General features: G+C 37.7%; 1 protein-coding gene and 1 long non-coding RNA gene across 5 annotated transcripts in view; one reads left to right on the top strand and one right to left on the bottom strand.

Annotated features, from left to right (window-relative positions):
* The window catches only part of KCNH5 (potassium voltage-gated channel subfamily H member 5), a 301,067-nt gene that overhangs the window by 230,515 nt on the left and 54,063 nt on the right, over positions 1 to 16,489 (bottom strand). For all 3 annotated transcript variants that reach the window (XM_042943442.1, XM_042943444.1, XM_042943443.1), the window contains 2 exons: positions 8,505 to 8,620; positions 1,894 to 2,286 (listed from right to left, as the gene is read on the bottom strand). In XM_042943442.1, the coding sequence (XP_042799376.1) occupies positions 1,894 to 2,286; positions 8,505 to 8,620 (509 nt within the window). The remainder of the gene's footprint in view (positions 1 to 1,893; positions 2,287 to 8,504; positions 8,621 to 16,489) is intronic.
* On the top strand, positions 1,974 to 9,240 carry LOC122222799. Of its 2 annotated transcripts, none has more exons than XR_006203870.1 (5): positions 1,974 to 2,161; positions 3,467 to 3,563; positions 4,898 to 5,031; positions 5,186 to 5,370; positions 8,914 to 9,240. It is a non-coding gene; the product is annotated as an uncharacterized LOC122222799 (long non-coding RNA). The 2 variants fall into 2 exon arrangements; XR_006203871.1 differs by lacking the exon at positions 8,914 to 9,240 and adding an exon at positions 5,484 to 5,573.

Here is a 16,489-nt window from a genome sequence, read left to right on the forward strand (position 1 = left end):
TCCCAAACCAAGAGCTGGTTCCAGGAAGCCATGAATTGTGCTCTGGGTGGCAGGTTTTCATGAAGGAAGATCTGAGCAGTGCACCTTCTTAGCCACCATACTCACCATCCTGGTGTGTTAGCAAAGTTCTTGTTTGGTTTTTGGTTTTTGGTTTTGTTTGGGGTTTTTTTTTTTTGGTGTTTTCTTTTGTTTTGTGTTTTTTGTGAGAGAGAGAGAGAGAGAGAGAGAGAGAGAGAGAGAGAGAGAGAGAACTATCGCATGTGGGGGAAGGACAAAAGGAGAGAGAGAATCTTAAGCAGGCTCCGAGCTCAGCAGGTAGCCTGATGTGGGGCTTGATCCCATGACCATGAGATCATGACCTGAGCAGAAATCAAGAGTCCAACACTCAACCAACTGAGCCACCCAGGTACCCAAACTAAGCTTTGCTTGTAACAACCTGAAAATGGTGTGTCAGTGTATAGTTTTACTTTGCATTTTACTTAATATGCATGAGGCTGAGGATCTCTTGATATATTTATATATTATGTCAAATACATTTATTATTTTGTAACACATTTAATGTATCTTCCCTTTTATGAGCTGAGCCAATCTTTTGATTCTTGTTATTAAAATATTGGTGTCTATGTTCTAAATGACTGAAATCTTAATATATAAATTCATATAGTAAGTGAAATATAACTTCTATCATCTCCTTATCATATTTCACATTTTCAAAATAAACTCCTCTCAACCCTTTCCAGAGGGTAAATAGGAAAGAAATAAATGTACCTTTAAAAGCTTGATGTAAATGGAATCTAAAATTATAAAATAATTTACTATCATTGCTCTTTTTTCTGTAATTTTTAAACTAATGTGTATGGCATCAAAACACAATGTATGCACTTAACTTTCAGGGAAATAGGGTTTTTTTTAATAATATTAAAGTTAAGTGAGCATAGAAATTGTATGGAAAAAAGTCACCGAATAGTTTCTATCTACCTCCCAACATACATAGAATAACAACAACAATGTAGTGGAGAATTTTCCATCTGAGCAGCCGACAAGGACAGAGTAGAATCTTTAGGGAAATTAAGTTTGTAATATTATCATTATGAACATATTTTAATAATAGATGCATTCTATATTGACTCATTTTTATGTTATTAGTTGAGATTATTGGTTGCATCCTATTAGCTTGATGTAGCAAGTTGAAAATCACCCACTATTAAGTTAGAAGTTAGGAAGCTCTGGATAAAGTGGTCTTTTAAGACATTACATATTTTAAGTATTTGTAATTGTATAGATAACACACTGAATGAGCAGAACCTTGAACTAGACCAGACATCAGAAATCATCCAATATAGTCTCTAGCCACAAATGTGCTTAGACAAAATTTAAAGCAAAAAGGCAACCAAAAAGGCAAAAATTTAAGACTTTTCCATAAACTGTTTTTTATATTATCTCAATCAAGCACTGCTACCATATATATCTGGAGAGGAGGAGACAAAAGATCTATGGATGCATAGCATTTTAAAATGCATTTTAAAATACAGTTTTCCAAAGAAAATATATCTGTTTCATATCTTTTAGTCAATTACCTAGTTCATAAACTGTTTTGCCCCAAATGCTACGACTTTTCTTCTGTTCCACCTTCTCCAACCACAACCTCCACTTTTCAAACCATAATTTCCAACCACAACCACTGTCCCAGTAATTGCTATTATCAACCAGAAAGCAAGAAAAGGAAGCAGATGAAAATTAACATAAAGTAATTGAATATTACAATTTATGGCAAGTAGGGTGAAGGCTGAACATGTGGCTAAAAAGAAGTTTCAATTATCTGTAAACTTTTATCTTAATTTTCTCAAAACATATGAACCACAGTACTCAGAAAAAAAAAAAAAAGAAACTTACCTCATCCACATTTTCAAAGGCATTGATGATGTCATAAGGTAAACAAGACAACAGATCGATCACAAACCAAGTTTTCAGATAATTCATCCTTATCAGCTTGGGGTCAGAAATGACCTCTCCACCAGGTCCCACAAAAGTCGTGTGAAAATTTAAAACAATGTCAACCAAAAATATAACGTCCACCACACTGTCCAGCACCAGCCAGGCTATGTTGTTCTGCTTCGTTTTGAAGGAAACGTTATAGGGAACCATAATGGCGGTGTAGAAGGTAAGAATTAAAATCACCCAGTCCCAAGTAGTTTTAAAAGCACAATAGTGTAAAATAATGTGTGGTGGCGTCTTTGGCGCTTCTTGCTTATACTGAGGAAGGATATCTGATCCCAGCTGAAGAACCTAAAAGAGAGACAATGTGCATATAAGTGACTTGGACATGTCTGTACAGTTAGTAATGAATTCAAACTCACCAAAACTCAAACCACAGCATAGTTTTCACGACTCCTGGTTTCCAGACTAATCACACCCCATAGTTCTGTCTCCCACTTCTGAGTTGTACCAAAGTTTGTTCAAAGGAAGTTAATCTGCTGTTCCACCTGGCTTTCTCTCCAGGGGCCAAATATTGGTTCACAAACTGGCCCCCAAACACCAAGGGCAAGAAGAAACCAAAGAAAAACACAGACCACACCATACTGTTAGGTGGAAGGTTTAATAAGCTAGGGAACATACCTATGAGGCTTGTGGCAGGAAGCCATGAGACTAGTAGATAACTACCACCCACCCACCAGAATCTTAAAAGATTAAAGAGATGCCCTGGTCCAGTTACATATATCATCCAAATGGTCCCCAAAACATCCTACTCTTTCAGCGCTATGTGCTTGAAAATGGTTCCCACAATGGGAACGGTGGGTAGAATGTACATTCGAAGGACAGGAATGAGAAGCCTTCAATTGCCTGGGTTCAGCTCAAGAGTCAACCAGCAGTCACATCCTCTTGATGACTTCCTCCAACACCAACATTGATCCACAGCACTGCTGGAATCCACTTCTGAGACTGCATTCTGTACACTCACTTGCAAGCCTGCCTAAAATCACATCTCTAACTGATTATCCAGCACTTATTTGGGTGACTCACTGTTATCCATTCTTCACACATATTTAGCACCTCAGAGAGCATAACTTTGATTCTGATGGCCTCGCTGAACCCCAGGACCACACTGTTGGCGATCTTGCTGTTGAGTGGGACTCAGCAAGGGCCCTAATGATTGGCATAGTGATATCAGGGTTGTAAATATTTAGCCTACTTTTTCCTTTTCTCCCTTCAACCAGGACTTGAAGAACTGTGTTTTCTGCCCATATGAATGTTCTCTTTCGGGAAAAAGTGCTAAATACTCAGGTTTGCTTCTCTATACCTTTTTGGACAAGTGGAAAATTTTCACTGCAAGGTTATATGAACCTTGACTTACTCTAAGCAGGTCTAATTAAAGAGGCAAAGACAAAAAGCAGATGACAGAGCAAGAGCAGAAGGCTGGGCAGCACTGGGCAAAAGTAACAAACACTGACTTAGCATTGTTTTGCAGAACATGGAACCTGGAAATTGTGAAAAGGAGTTGGAAGAATAGATCTGAGAGCTCTGCTCCATGCCATCAATGAAGCTAAGGCTGAGTGAACCTATATGTAAGGAGTTTATAAATGTGACTTTCATAAATAGTATTTCCAGCAGCTTTGTCATATTATATATCCAATTATTCAGTGTCTCCAGGGCTAATGGGGTCCAGTAGGAGTCAAAGGGTTACCATAAAATCATAAGTGCATCAATATTTGTTTTTTTAACGTTTATTTGAGACAGAGAGAGACAGAGCATGAATGGGGGAGGGCCAGAGAGAGAGGGAGACACAGAATCTGAAGCAGGCTCCAGGCTCTGAGCTGTCAGCACAGAGCCCGACGCGGGGCTGGAACTCACAGAGCGGGAGATCACGACCTGAGCCGAAGTCAGATGCTTAACCGACTGAGCCAACCAGGCGCCCCTAAATGCATCAATATTTGAATGTAAAAATAGATATAAACAAAAATACCTACTAGCATGTAACTCATAAGCCACAAAGCAAAGCAAATATACTAGCACTTCTTGAAACTTGAGAGAGAATTATCCTGAAAAGTTTCTCTCATGCATAGAACTTACATAACTGAAAACTATGTATATAATACCCATCATTAATATTTTGAAACATAAAAAACATCAATTGTATTCTCTTTAGTTGTGTATTAAAATTATTGTTATTATTTGGGGGCTATAAGAACTATTTCTAAAGATTTTTATGTATTTATCTTCATTATCAGTGCCCAGCCGTATTTGTCCCATAAGGTCTTAAATTACTTGGCAGCAAATTTTCTTACCAGGAATGAAAGCTTCATTTGGGGATAGAGCTTTATATATATAATCATGGTTTCTCTCTCACTTTACAACCAATGGTCTATCCATTCCAACTTCACTGTGTTAGACATGAAAACTTTCTTCAAAGTCAATGTTAATATTTTACCATCTATATCTACACAGACCATAGACTGAGCACAAAGAAAGTATACTTAGAAAATAAACTCAGTGCCAGGGTGTATTATGACCTTCATGGGCCCTGAGCATTTTTGCTTTCCTGGACCCTTCCTCCAAAAAATATAAAATAAACTAGGAACACCTGGGTGGCTCAGTTGGTTAAGCATCCAACTCTTGATTTCAGGTCAGGTCCTGATCTCACGGTTCATGGGATCAAGTCCTGTGTTGGGCTCTGCACTAACGACATGGAGGCTACTTAGTATTCTCTCTCTCTCTGCCCTTCCCTGCTCTCTCTCTCACTCTCCCTCTCTCTCTCAAAATAAACATTTAAAAATAAATAGATAGATAGATAGATAGATAAAAATTGCATTTTACAACTGCATTGTTGCAAAAAATAAATTAATATTATATATTCAATTTTTTAACCTAAAAGTTTAATTTTTCCTTTTACTGTTAATAGAAATTCAAACATCCCATGGACCCCTAAAAGCACTGTAGCCCCACACACTGTGTTTATAGACAAGCCTGCCCTGCTCAGCACCTCAGCAGAACATGAGATGTCTTCTCTAGAGATGGAATGGGATCACTCCTAAGGTCAGTATCCCTTAAATCTGGTTACAATCTAGAATCATGTGGAGAAATTTTTTAAACTATGGTATACTCTTTCTCAGGCCCATATTTTCAAAACCTTTCTTGGGTGATTATAATGCACAGTCCAAGGTAAAACCCTTGTCTTTTATTTCTTTAGCCATCCAGGACCTAGTTCTTCAGACAGTGACTTGCATATGTAAAAGGATCCAGAAATGCTACAAGAAGACAAGGAGCAGGAGCACGCATGAACAACAAAGGAACACACATGCTTGTGCTTTGATGTCTCTCAGATGCAGAGCACTACTTTGATCTTCACTCTGACGCCGGCGCTTTTATAAAGCAGTGAGTAACAATTCTTCACTTTCATTGCTATTCCACTTGTACTTTCATAAGTGATGAGCCTGAGGTGGAGGGGGTGAAAACACATTTTCCGATGTATTTTTATCCCAATACAGACACATTCTTTCTCTCTGAATATCTGAGAGCATTGACGCTAATAGAATCAGGACCATGGACATGGCATTATTACGGAAGTTTATCTCTCCACCAGTATAAAAGTGAGAAGCTGAAGCCAGTCAGCAGGATATGGGTTCACGTGGACAATAGGTGAACTGCCTACACAGAGACCAGGATCTCTGAAACTGGGAATCGGCTCCAAATGTAGGTGTCCTGATGGAACTGAGATAAAATTTATATTTTTATCTTGGAAATTTATACTTTATCTTGCAAAAAGTGAAAGCCTGAAATTTACCAGCAAATCCATATACTCAGGTTGAACACATTATAAGACTCAGAGTAAAATTTTTGAAATGATATCCTTTTGCTAAATTGATGCTTCTTGTGGGTCAGCCTTTGGATTCAGAGCACATGCAAATAAAATATCTTTCGAGAATCTTGTTATCTCTTCATGTTCTCCGAAATCAAACCTACAACCTGACAGAAAACAATTTTGTGTCTGAGTCAGGTTTGTGAATTAGGGATGGTCAACAAAGAAACTAACAATAATCAAAAGGCAAAGCAAAAAAATAAAAATAAAATAAAATCAGATGGGAAGAAACAGGAATGAAATTTCCTAAAAAATAAAAGTAAAAGAAAATCATGAGCCATTGAGGGGAAGCTTCCCCAGTTGATGCAGAAGAAAAAACCAACGAATGATTCAAGGTGCTAAGGTAAAAAATTTCCTCTCTATGATCCCTTTCTTCTTGTTCTTTCCCAGTGGTATAACAGAGAAAAGAAAAATTCTGAATAAGATATCATTAAGACCAGAAAGGAATCATAGCTATGAAAGTCAGCAGTCACAGAAACAAGCTCTTCCACTCCAGCTTGCTTTGTAAAAGGAAATGGACAATTAAGGCAGAAAAGAAAGTTGTAAAATCAAGTAGTACTTCATAACAAGAATTATTGACAAAGGAAGTTGTATCTAACAGTCTGCTTTAAGTCTTGTGCTAGTTGAGGGGCGCCTGGGTGGCTCAGCTGGTTAAGCTTCCAGCTTCAGCTCAGGTCATGATCTTGTGGTTCGTGAGTTCAAGCCCTGCGTTGGGCTCTGTGCTGACAGCTTAGAGCCTGGAGCCTGCTTCAGATTCTGTGTCTCCCTCTATCTCTCTCTGCCCCTCCCTTGCTCATGCTCTGTCTCTGTCTCTCTGTCTCTCTCCCAAAAATAAACATTTAAATTTTTTTAAAAGAACATTAAATCCTGTACTAATTGCATATTGTCTTTTAAAATATTATGATTATCATTATTATTAATATTTAGTTGTAATCATGATCTTACCTTGGCTTTTAAAAATGTGTTTGCACATCAAAGTTTTAGTTTCTCCCCAAGATAACAGTGCCATTTAAAGCAGAAAGCCTTCCAAGTCCCCCAGTTAGCTATGGTCCAAGAAAAACTCCAGAACCCTCCAAATTCAAGGAACATACTTTACTTTCTAACCCTCTCCAAACCAAATTTAATATCTGCAACCAGTTCAGAAAGATACTCTAGAGTGCTTCAACTCACTTTTCTCCAGCAGAGCAAACTGATGAACATATACATTTAATTTTATCTCTCTCTGTTTTGGTAGGCCACCTCAGAACATTTTCTGAGTGCCCACTAACTGCTCTGCAGAGCTTTGGTAGCTTCATTAACTTTTGGCAACACTGGGAAGACAAGTGATGATTATAGAAGACACGTGAACACCAAAGCTTCTACCTGGAGGTCTGTCCTCAATTCCTTTTCTCTCTGGGTCACTATACTTTATCTGGGCAACATCATCTCATCCTATGGCACCAAGGTCTGCAACTCAGACCCAGAAATACCTCCAGAGCCAGACCTATAAATTCCTCTGCCTTTGAGGCATCCCCTCTTGGATTTTTCTGTCAGGCACTTCAAACTTAATATCCCCCAAACTGAACTCATAACCATTGCCCCTAAGCCTTCTCTTCCTGTTCTTATATTTGCTATTTTATTAGCCAACAGTACTAGTCAACAAATGTGTTGACTCTAACCTTGGTGTGTCTGCATTCTGCCCACTTCTGCTTCTGGTTTCCTTGCTTAAAGCCATGGTCAACCTAACTGATTTACCATTAAGTCTCTTAACTGGTTTCCCTATCCTCCCATTCAACACAGAGCCACTAGGTCAAGCAGGGGGTCTTAATCATTTTTGTACAATGGATCCCTTTTGACAATCTGGTGAAATCTATGGATCCCTTCTCAGAATCATGTTTTTAAATTAATACAAGAAAAAGATAGCATCGCAAAGAAAACCGTAGGGACTAATCTCCCTTTGAGAGGTTTCTCTGAAGTACAAATGTGATCATATCTTTTCCCTAACACATGGGACACAAACCACCACTGTTTTACTACACATCACTTTAACTTTCCTTCCCCTGACCTCACCCACACTGAATTCATACTCAAAGTCATCATACTGTCTCACCTCTGTGCCTTTGCACCTGCTGGTCTCCCTGGTAGGAATGACCTGCATCCCTTCTTTACCAATTTCTCATATTTTTCCTTCAAGATTCACTCACCCCAGGTAAGCTTCCCTAGAGCCCCAAGTCTAGGTAATGCTTTTGCATGTGTGTCATCCTACTTGTCACATTCTATTGTCAGGTTTTTTTTGCAAGGATCTTTAGTTCCTTGATGGTAGAGCCCATTGCATATTCATCTTTCCATCCTTGATAGAGTACCAAGCACAGAGAAAACCCTCAGGTTATGGACGAAATGAGTGAACTTCCTATCTCACTTACCCGAAGAAAATCTCACCATCTACAGACCTCTACAGATATGACTTGGGATATCATGAACTTGTTTCCCATTTCAAAAATACAAGAGAATAAAAAGATATATTTGAAATTTCTATAAATCTACACAGGAAAAATAATTAGAGGATGAGTACTTAGAATATAATAACCACAGATATCTATATTGAATCATTTCAGGGGGAAAAATGTGCTACCACCACCATCTTGGGAAGGAAAGTTAGTCTCCCACTTACTTCAGCTAATCTTGAATGTTTGTGGACCACCTCTGTTTTATTCATTGGCGTGAGCTGCTGCAAAACACTTCGGCTATTTGTCAAAGCCCGTGTCAATCGGGCAAATTTTGTCCAACCTTAAAATAAGGAGAGAAAGTCTCAGTTTTTCACATATAATGAATATGGAACGCAACATTCTTGCTAATATTCAGGGGATCTCAGAAATAGCATAACATCCAGAACTAATAAAAAGTATCAATCTAAAGCACTTAATTTCTACATAAACATCACCACATATTTCAAGTGTAGCTATAAAGTAATGACTAATTTTTATGTGTGATCTTTGTGTTTTGCTCATATCTATTACATAGTCCCAGTACCCAAGGTACACCTGTCCACAAAATTCTGTGTTCCCCCTTGCATTATATAGATTTGTTACTGGAAAACAACTGTCCAGCCAGGAATGTATTTCCCAGCACTCCTTGCATCCAGCTCTCCCCATGTTCCCAGTTCTCATCAATGGAATGAAAGCAGAAATGATGGGTGTCACTCTCCCACATGCCACAACTTATGAAGCAGGTGAGACTTCTCTACACGTTCTCCCTCCTTCTACCAGCTGGATACAAGTGACAACAAGCCCCTAGGGAATAGTAAAGCACTGAATCCGTGCACGGAAGGCTGCCATATGCCAAGGATCACCTGCCTTCGACTGTAACGTGAGCAAGAAATATGCTTCTGCTGTGTTAAGCTGCTGGAAGATGGGGGGGGGAGGGGTATTTATTATAGCCTAATAAAAAACAATTTTACTGTGCATTTGTGTGTAGATATATACACATAAGAAAATGAAACCCAATTTCAACAAATCTCACATATTATGGTTCATATCACACTTCCATCTTTCTTGTAACAGCAAAATGTTATTTCTCTCTTGTTAATTACAGTGGTATCTAAATATCATTCTTTAAATATCTAGAATCTCTAACATTGTTTTCTGAAAGAGTAGTAATTTTAACTTTGGTGGGGGAGGGGATGTGAATTTAATGGGAAAGAAATTTCTTCCCAACGCCTCAAATTCCCATTATTAAATAATTAATTTCAAGGAAACATCAATGAGACATGAGTAAGTAGAGCAAAACTAACCATACTCTGAGTCTGTCTCTATCCTTTTCTGGATATTCCAAAAGCTCTAATTTATTAAAGATTCCAATAAGACCATTTGATAACTTCTATGATATTGCACTTCACTAGGTTATTTGCCAAATAACTCCTTAAAAAAGGAAAACTTCTGATGGTCTCAAGGAATGATGGTAACGGCAAGGATGAAATTTCAGACAATGTGACAAAAGATGAAGGAAAAAACCCTCAGCAGACACCCGTCAAATGCCTTTCAAATTATACTAGGTAGATGACATCATGTTTTACTACCATTTTTAGGCCAATTCTGACTTCATTTAAGCTTTGTATTTCCCCAACTGTTCAGCTCCCTTTATGGTATCCAATAAGTGGTTTAGAAAAAAAAGTAATCTGGCATCAGTTGATAGAATGTCCTTAATTCTTCACTAATGGACTTTACCCTAGTGACTAGAACAACAACAACAACAACAACAACAAAAATGTTAGGCTTTGGGGATTGTATGCAACCCTAAGGCTAACCCTGTGCAATGTGCTAAAAGGAGAAGAAGAACAACAACAACAACAACAACAACAACAACCATCACCAGATATGCCACCAGCTCTCTAAGAACTTAACATCAATGTAAAAGACCAACATGCAATCTGTATCACCAGTCTAGACTCTTCTTCTCAGCATTAGACCTATCTTGTATCTAATCAGCCATTAGCCACCTTTTACCAAGATGTTCTATAGGCATCTGACACTCAGCACATCCAAAACTGATCTCATCATCGTCTCCCTCCATCTCCAACTCTTCACCTTTCATGTATTCCTGGACTTGGTGAATGGTCCCATGATATTTCCAGTTGTCCAATCAGAAACTTGAAATTTACCATCCTCCTTCACTATTACCTCCACACCCACATATCCAATCACTTTCAAGACTTATAGACTATAACTTATTAATAAATTCACTCAAGTTGAATCTCGTCTCTCCATCCCTATATGTCAGACAATCTTCCACCTGAGTTAGGTTGGCAGTATCTTGAACACGATACTCTCTATCTGCTCTCTGACCATATACTCCCAAGCAACTCTACATTGCTGCCAAAGTGCTTCCCCTTTCCCTATTTCAAACTCTTTAAGATCCCCGGAGGCCTTCAGAATAACATTGCATTTTCTTGGTATATAGGTCATTTAGTTTCTGGCCCCAAAGATCTGCTCTGCATTCATCTCCTTCTACTTCTTTATACATACTCTGTACAACAACTCTACCAAAATTAACAGCAAATTAAAAGAAGAATAAATTCAAAACTAAAATTAAATCTCCTAGGAATTCTCTGTACACCCCATGATATTCATTGTGTCCAGGTTTTCAAGCATTATAATCATTCTGCCTGCCTGAAATGCTTCCCCCCATCCCCTTATGTCTGGCTAACACTGACTGGAACCTCTAGACTCAGTTAAAGCATTATGTCCTTCTGGAACCTTCTTAGATCCACTCATAAGAGAGGTATCCTCCTCTGTGTTTGCACATCATAGGATAAATACCTCACATGGCACTTGCAACACTAATGGCAGTTGTTGATTAACATGTTAGTCACTCCCACCGAACTACTGTTCATCTCTCCATATTCAAGCACTTGATAAGGGCCTGGCATAAAACAGGCCATTAATTAATTAATTGACTTATTTGTAACTTAAAAATCAAATTTAAAATAAGTCCCATTTTGGGGGCACCTGGGTGGCTCGGTCGGTTAAGCGGCCGACTTCGGCTCAGGTCACGATCTCACGGTCCGTGAGTTCGAGCCCCGCGTCGGGCTCTGTGCTGACTGCTCAGAGCCTGGAGCCTGTTTCAGATTCTGTGTCTCCCTCTCTCTGACCCTCCCCCGTTTATGCTCTGTCTCTCTCTGTCTCAAAAATAAATAAACGTTAAAAAATTTAAAAAAAAAAAAAAAATAAGTCCCATTTTGTTTTATCATCAGGGGGTCGGGTTTGGTTTTGCTTTGTTCGGTAAAAGTGGCAAGGGTGTCTTCAGATGACATGTTGGCAATAGATACATTACAATATTTCAGGTGATCGTTTTCTTTCTTACTTCAACTTGATATTATAATTGCATTGAATATTTCTAGAAACTTCCAAGGCAATGTTATACTAATTGAAGCTTCATATTTCTAAGACAAGTAATGTTACACATTTAGTACATCTAAGGATTGGATTAACAAAGAAGCCAATTTTTATTCCCAGAATGTAATAAGGTTTATCCAGAAAATATTTTGAAAAAAATTAAAAGAGATATTGAAAGAATAAATTCATTGACACATGGAAGAATACAAATCATCAAATGGCATGGGTTCTCTCATTTCCTACAGCCATGGCTAGGGTTAGGGCTTTCTTATAATTCTCAGTTCTCAACAATTAGCATTTTTCTCAAAACCCTTATACTACCCCTCTCTCCTCACTCTCAACCAATTACCTCGTCAAATGTTATTGAATAAGCAGAGGCCATAAGAAACATGATAGCCTTCAATTTCCTTTCTGTCCCCTCCATCTCTAGACCCACCCACATGGCACTGAATCTTGCCTGCCTCTTTATCATCTCAGAGAAGTAGGTATTTGCTCTTTTCTGATCATGCATATGTTCTATTTATGGGCATTTAAGTGGTTTCTAGATTTTTCTCTATCATTAACAACACGACAGCGAATTTCCTATGCCTATCCTTTTGTGCCCTTGGACACATCTGGAATTGCCTATGTTATTAACTAAATTAGTTCATTTGCTCTGTCACCAACCCCCACTATACAGTCAAACTTTGAAAAAATTGAGCAGCCATACTGTCTAGGTCAGAAAAAAGGCACATCAGCAGTTCTAACTTTTTCCAGCGATACATTTACTGGTCTCACCTTTACAGAGACCTAACTGGTACAACTGATTATTCAGCACAGTTCGCTGATGTTACTTAGATGTGGTCGATATGGGGTAATGTGAACAGACAGCTGAATATGAAGAGCCTAAAACTTGTTCTATGAGTTGTTCATGGAATTATGAGAACATTTGTTCTCCTAAAAGCTCAGGATGCCAACTCCTTCTTAATAAAACATTAGTTTAGCTCTATTGGGTTGCAATTAACCTCTTTGTCATGGACTGCCTAATCTTAAAAATAAGAGGAAGTCACAGAGGCAGTTAAATCAATCTTACTAGACTGCAACACAAGATTCTAATCTATAAGAAAAAGCTTAGGTAAACAATTATACACTTGGCCAAAGAGACTACACGGTATAATTACTCATATTTCATCTGTTGTTTCCTCTCTAAAGAAAACCATTGGCTTCCCACAAGGGGAAGGTTGCTATTTTTGCTGTTAGTTTCATTCTATAGGAATTTTTTGCTTCAATTATTGGCATGAAGATGCCATAACTATTTGGCACAGGATATTTCACACTGTGAGTGTCTTGGCAGTTTTGGAATCTGTTTGAAAATACCGCACAGCTAAATGGGCAGAGATTTTGGTCATCTCTTTTAGAACACATATGGATAATCAACAGAATGGATTTCTTGGCTGTAATTTTTCCCCTTTGCATTATTACAAATGATGAATCAGGTACCATTGACTGATTAGCTGAGCAACAGTTCCAAGACCTCAGTACCAGGAACAAAAGATAACAAAAATGCTTTGCCCCCTTGATTATTATCAGTAAATTTCATTGGTTTAACACAGTACAATACTGTCAGAATCAGAGTGTTCTCAATTGTTGCAGGAAAAAAGGAGAGCAGGGGATTAAGGTGACAAAAATGCAATAGTAAGTTTCCACTAGAAAGGATGAGACAGCATGATGCAATAGAGAGAATATGGGATTGAAAATCAGTCACACTTTGCATGTCAGGATCTTCAACAGTAAAGCAGAGATAGCAATACTAATTTTCAGAATTATAGGTAAGAGCAATAAAGAATATAAAGTTCCTGACATATAATAACTACTCCATCAAAACAGGTTTCCTTCCCTTCAATGGTTTTTACTACCATCCATCATGATGTACATCAAAGGTATCATTGACATCAGTAAGTGCCATTCATTTTAAAGGCAAAAATCAACTAGATTGAAGTTTTGATATCGTGAGATTCATTATGAGGAAGAGGTGCACGTAAATTGCTATCACATTATAGTTACTATCCCAGATACAATTTAGAAACAATTGTATTTATTCAGAATTAGTTTACTCAAGTCTTTCAACTATGTGTCTGGGTTTCTTGGTAAAAATACCAAATCATGTAGAAGGAGATTAATGTTAATCCCAACCTTGGCAAATCTTCAAAGGACTTTCGACATTTCGCATTAAGAAGGTAAAATGCCCTTGCTCTGGGATTAAAAGTTACATTCTGGCCTGTTAATGTATGGACTCACTTGTCTATTCTGCATCTTAAACACTATTTCCTATGTCCTAGGTAGAACTCTACTACCTAAGTACTTCCTCAGAATTTTGCAAACACCCTCCATGTCCTCCCTTGCAACAGCCACAACTCCCTGATCCTTCTCTCTGATTCTTTTCATCTTACTCACCTTATCAAATCCCAACTCTGGATAAATCCAACTCTTCATTACTTCTGCATCTATACACCTCCGACTAAACATAGGTAGAGTAAAATATATAATCATGCTCATAGATGCTGGTGAATTCATGATCACTAGCCGCAAGCAGACCTTCGTGTTCAGCAAACCTGCTGAATTCCCCTTGCCCACTCACTTTTCCACCCTCTTAGATCACCATTTCATGCCTACTCCTCTCTCCCCAAACCTTCAATACTTCATCTCCTGCACCATGCTTACTCTCAGGTGAGAACCATGTTTTTTATATTACTGAGAAAATAAGAGCAATCAGAAGAAAATTTCCAATCTATATTTACTTGTTTGTCTTCCCCTCCCCCATTATCATATGAGGGAAGGAACTATGTACCTTCAGGACACAGGTGCAGAATGGCCTGCACCATTCTGTGTGCTTAATCAACATTTTTGGTTAAGGGGAAAAATTGGTAAAATAGATAAACAAGGGGAACAAAATTTTCCTAGAAGAGTCATGCAAAAGTCTCATGTTAAGTATTTCCGGTGCCCAAGCCCGAATTAAAGTAAATCTACCATCTCCCCGTTTAATGCTCTACACCCAAATCATTTTGATATTATGGTGTTATCACGAAATCTTATCTGCACTTTCTTAAAAGTTCCACACTCCCTTTGACCCTTTTACTCAACTTAAGAATTGGAGAGACATATTTTTCCGCCAAGATTTCCAAACATACTTTCCTATGCTCTACCTTCATAGAGATAGCAGGATGATTACTTAATGGCATAAATATTTTATTTCTATTGAATTTTTCATATTAATTTTACAGCTCATATGAATAATGGAAAGTAGCTCATATACAGCCTTCATGGTTACATTGTGCATTACTTGTTCAATAATCTGTTATGTATTTGACAGGTATGGACGAGTCTCAAAATAAAAGTCTGTTTAAAATAAGCTCTTCCTCTACAAATTCAGGCCCTGGAAAGAGACAGTCTTCCCTAATGCTTTTCACAGTGGGGTCTGATTTCCCCTCTAAATTCTAATTTACATATCTATCCAGCACATAGTTCAAAATCAAAAGGTCTAAGTCGTTTGGCATTTATTCAAATACCATTTTTTTTTATAAGAATGCGTGATGCAGTTAAGAGATTCTGCCACAGGAAGAACTCTGCGATTCTGATGTAAGGATACAGAGATGGAAGTAGGTAGATAAACGGAAGGGCATTAATTTGAGAAAAGTCAACTCTCAATATTAGCACCTTTTCCCCAATCTCACTTTGAATGCTGTCAACTTTCAGTTTCTATAAATAGACTAAATATACTGACACCATCAACGTTCAGCAGGCCAAAACTGCAAATATACCATATTCTCCCTAACTTCAGCTGTGTCATGAAATCACTTTAAAAAAAAGTGAGAGAAAATAATATTCATTGAATATAAACATAAATATAAATATAAATATTATTTAAGGGAAAAGACTGTGACATGAAGGCTTCTTACTCTGTATTATCGTCATTCAGTGCAAAGGCAAGAGAAGTTCATCTGAAGAATATGTTAGGTCACAAATCGTATACCAATTATTTATCTTTTATTTTAAAACATATTACTTTAAGATATAGTCAGCTATTAGCTATAGGTTTTTCATAAATGTTCCTTATTAAGTTGAGGAAGTTCCTCTCTATTCCTACTTTACTAAGAGTTTTTACCATGAATGGGTGCTGGGTTTTGTCATGTTTGTTCTGTGTTGAATGATATGATGGTATAATCTTTCTTTTTCAGCCTGTTGAAGCGAAGATTACAGGGATTGATTTTTTTTCATGTCGAACCAGCTTTGCATATGTGGAATAGATCCCACTTGGTTGTCATGTGGGTTCAATTTTTATTGAGGGTTTTTATATCTATATTCATGAGAAATATTGGTCTGTAATGTTCTGTTCTCGCAGTGTCTTTTTCTGGCTCTGGTATGAGGGTAGTGCTGGCCTCACGGAATGAGTTAGGGGAGCTCTCTCTGCTTCCATTTTCTAGAAAAGACTGTAGATTTGCCAAAAACAAAAGATAAAAAACAAAAACATCCTTTGTTTTGTCAGTTTATTAACTATTGATTAAATTTATTTAATAGATATAGAATGATTTAGGTTAGCTGTTTCTCCCAGTGTGAGTTCTGGCAGTTTGTTTTTCAAAGACATGGTCCATTTCCCCTAAAGTATCAATTCAGTGGCTACACAGTTGATCAAAGTATTCTTTTGTAATGCTTTAATGTCCTTCGGATGAGTTGTGATGGCCCTTCTTTAATTTCTGATACTGGTCACCTGCATCTTCTCCCTTTGTTC

This window comes from Panthera leo, chromosome B3 (genome assembly GCF_018350215.1).
Source record: "Panthera leo isolate Ple1 chromosome B3, P.leo_Ple1_pat1.1, whole genome shotgun sequence".
Classification (NCBI taxonomy): Eukaryota; Metazoa; Chordata; class Mammalia; order Carnivora; family Felidae; genus Panthera; species Panthera leo.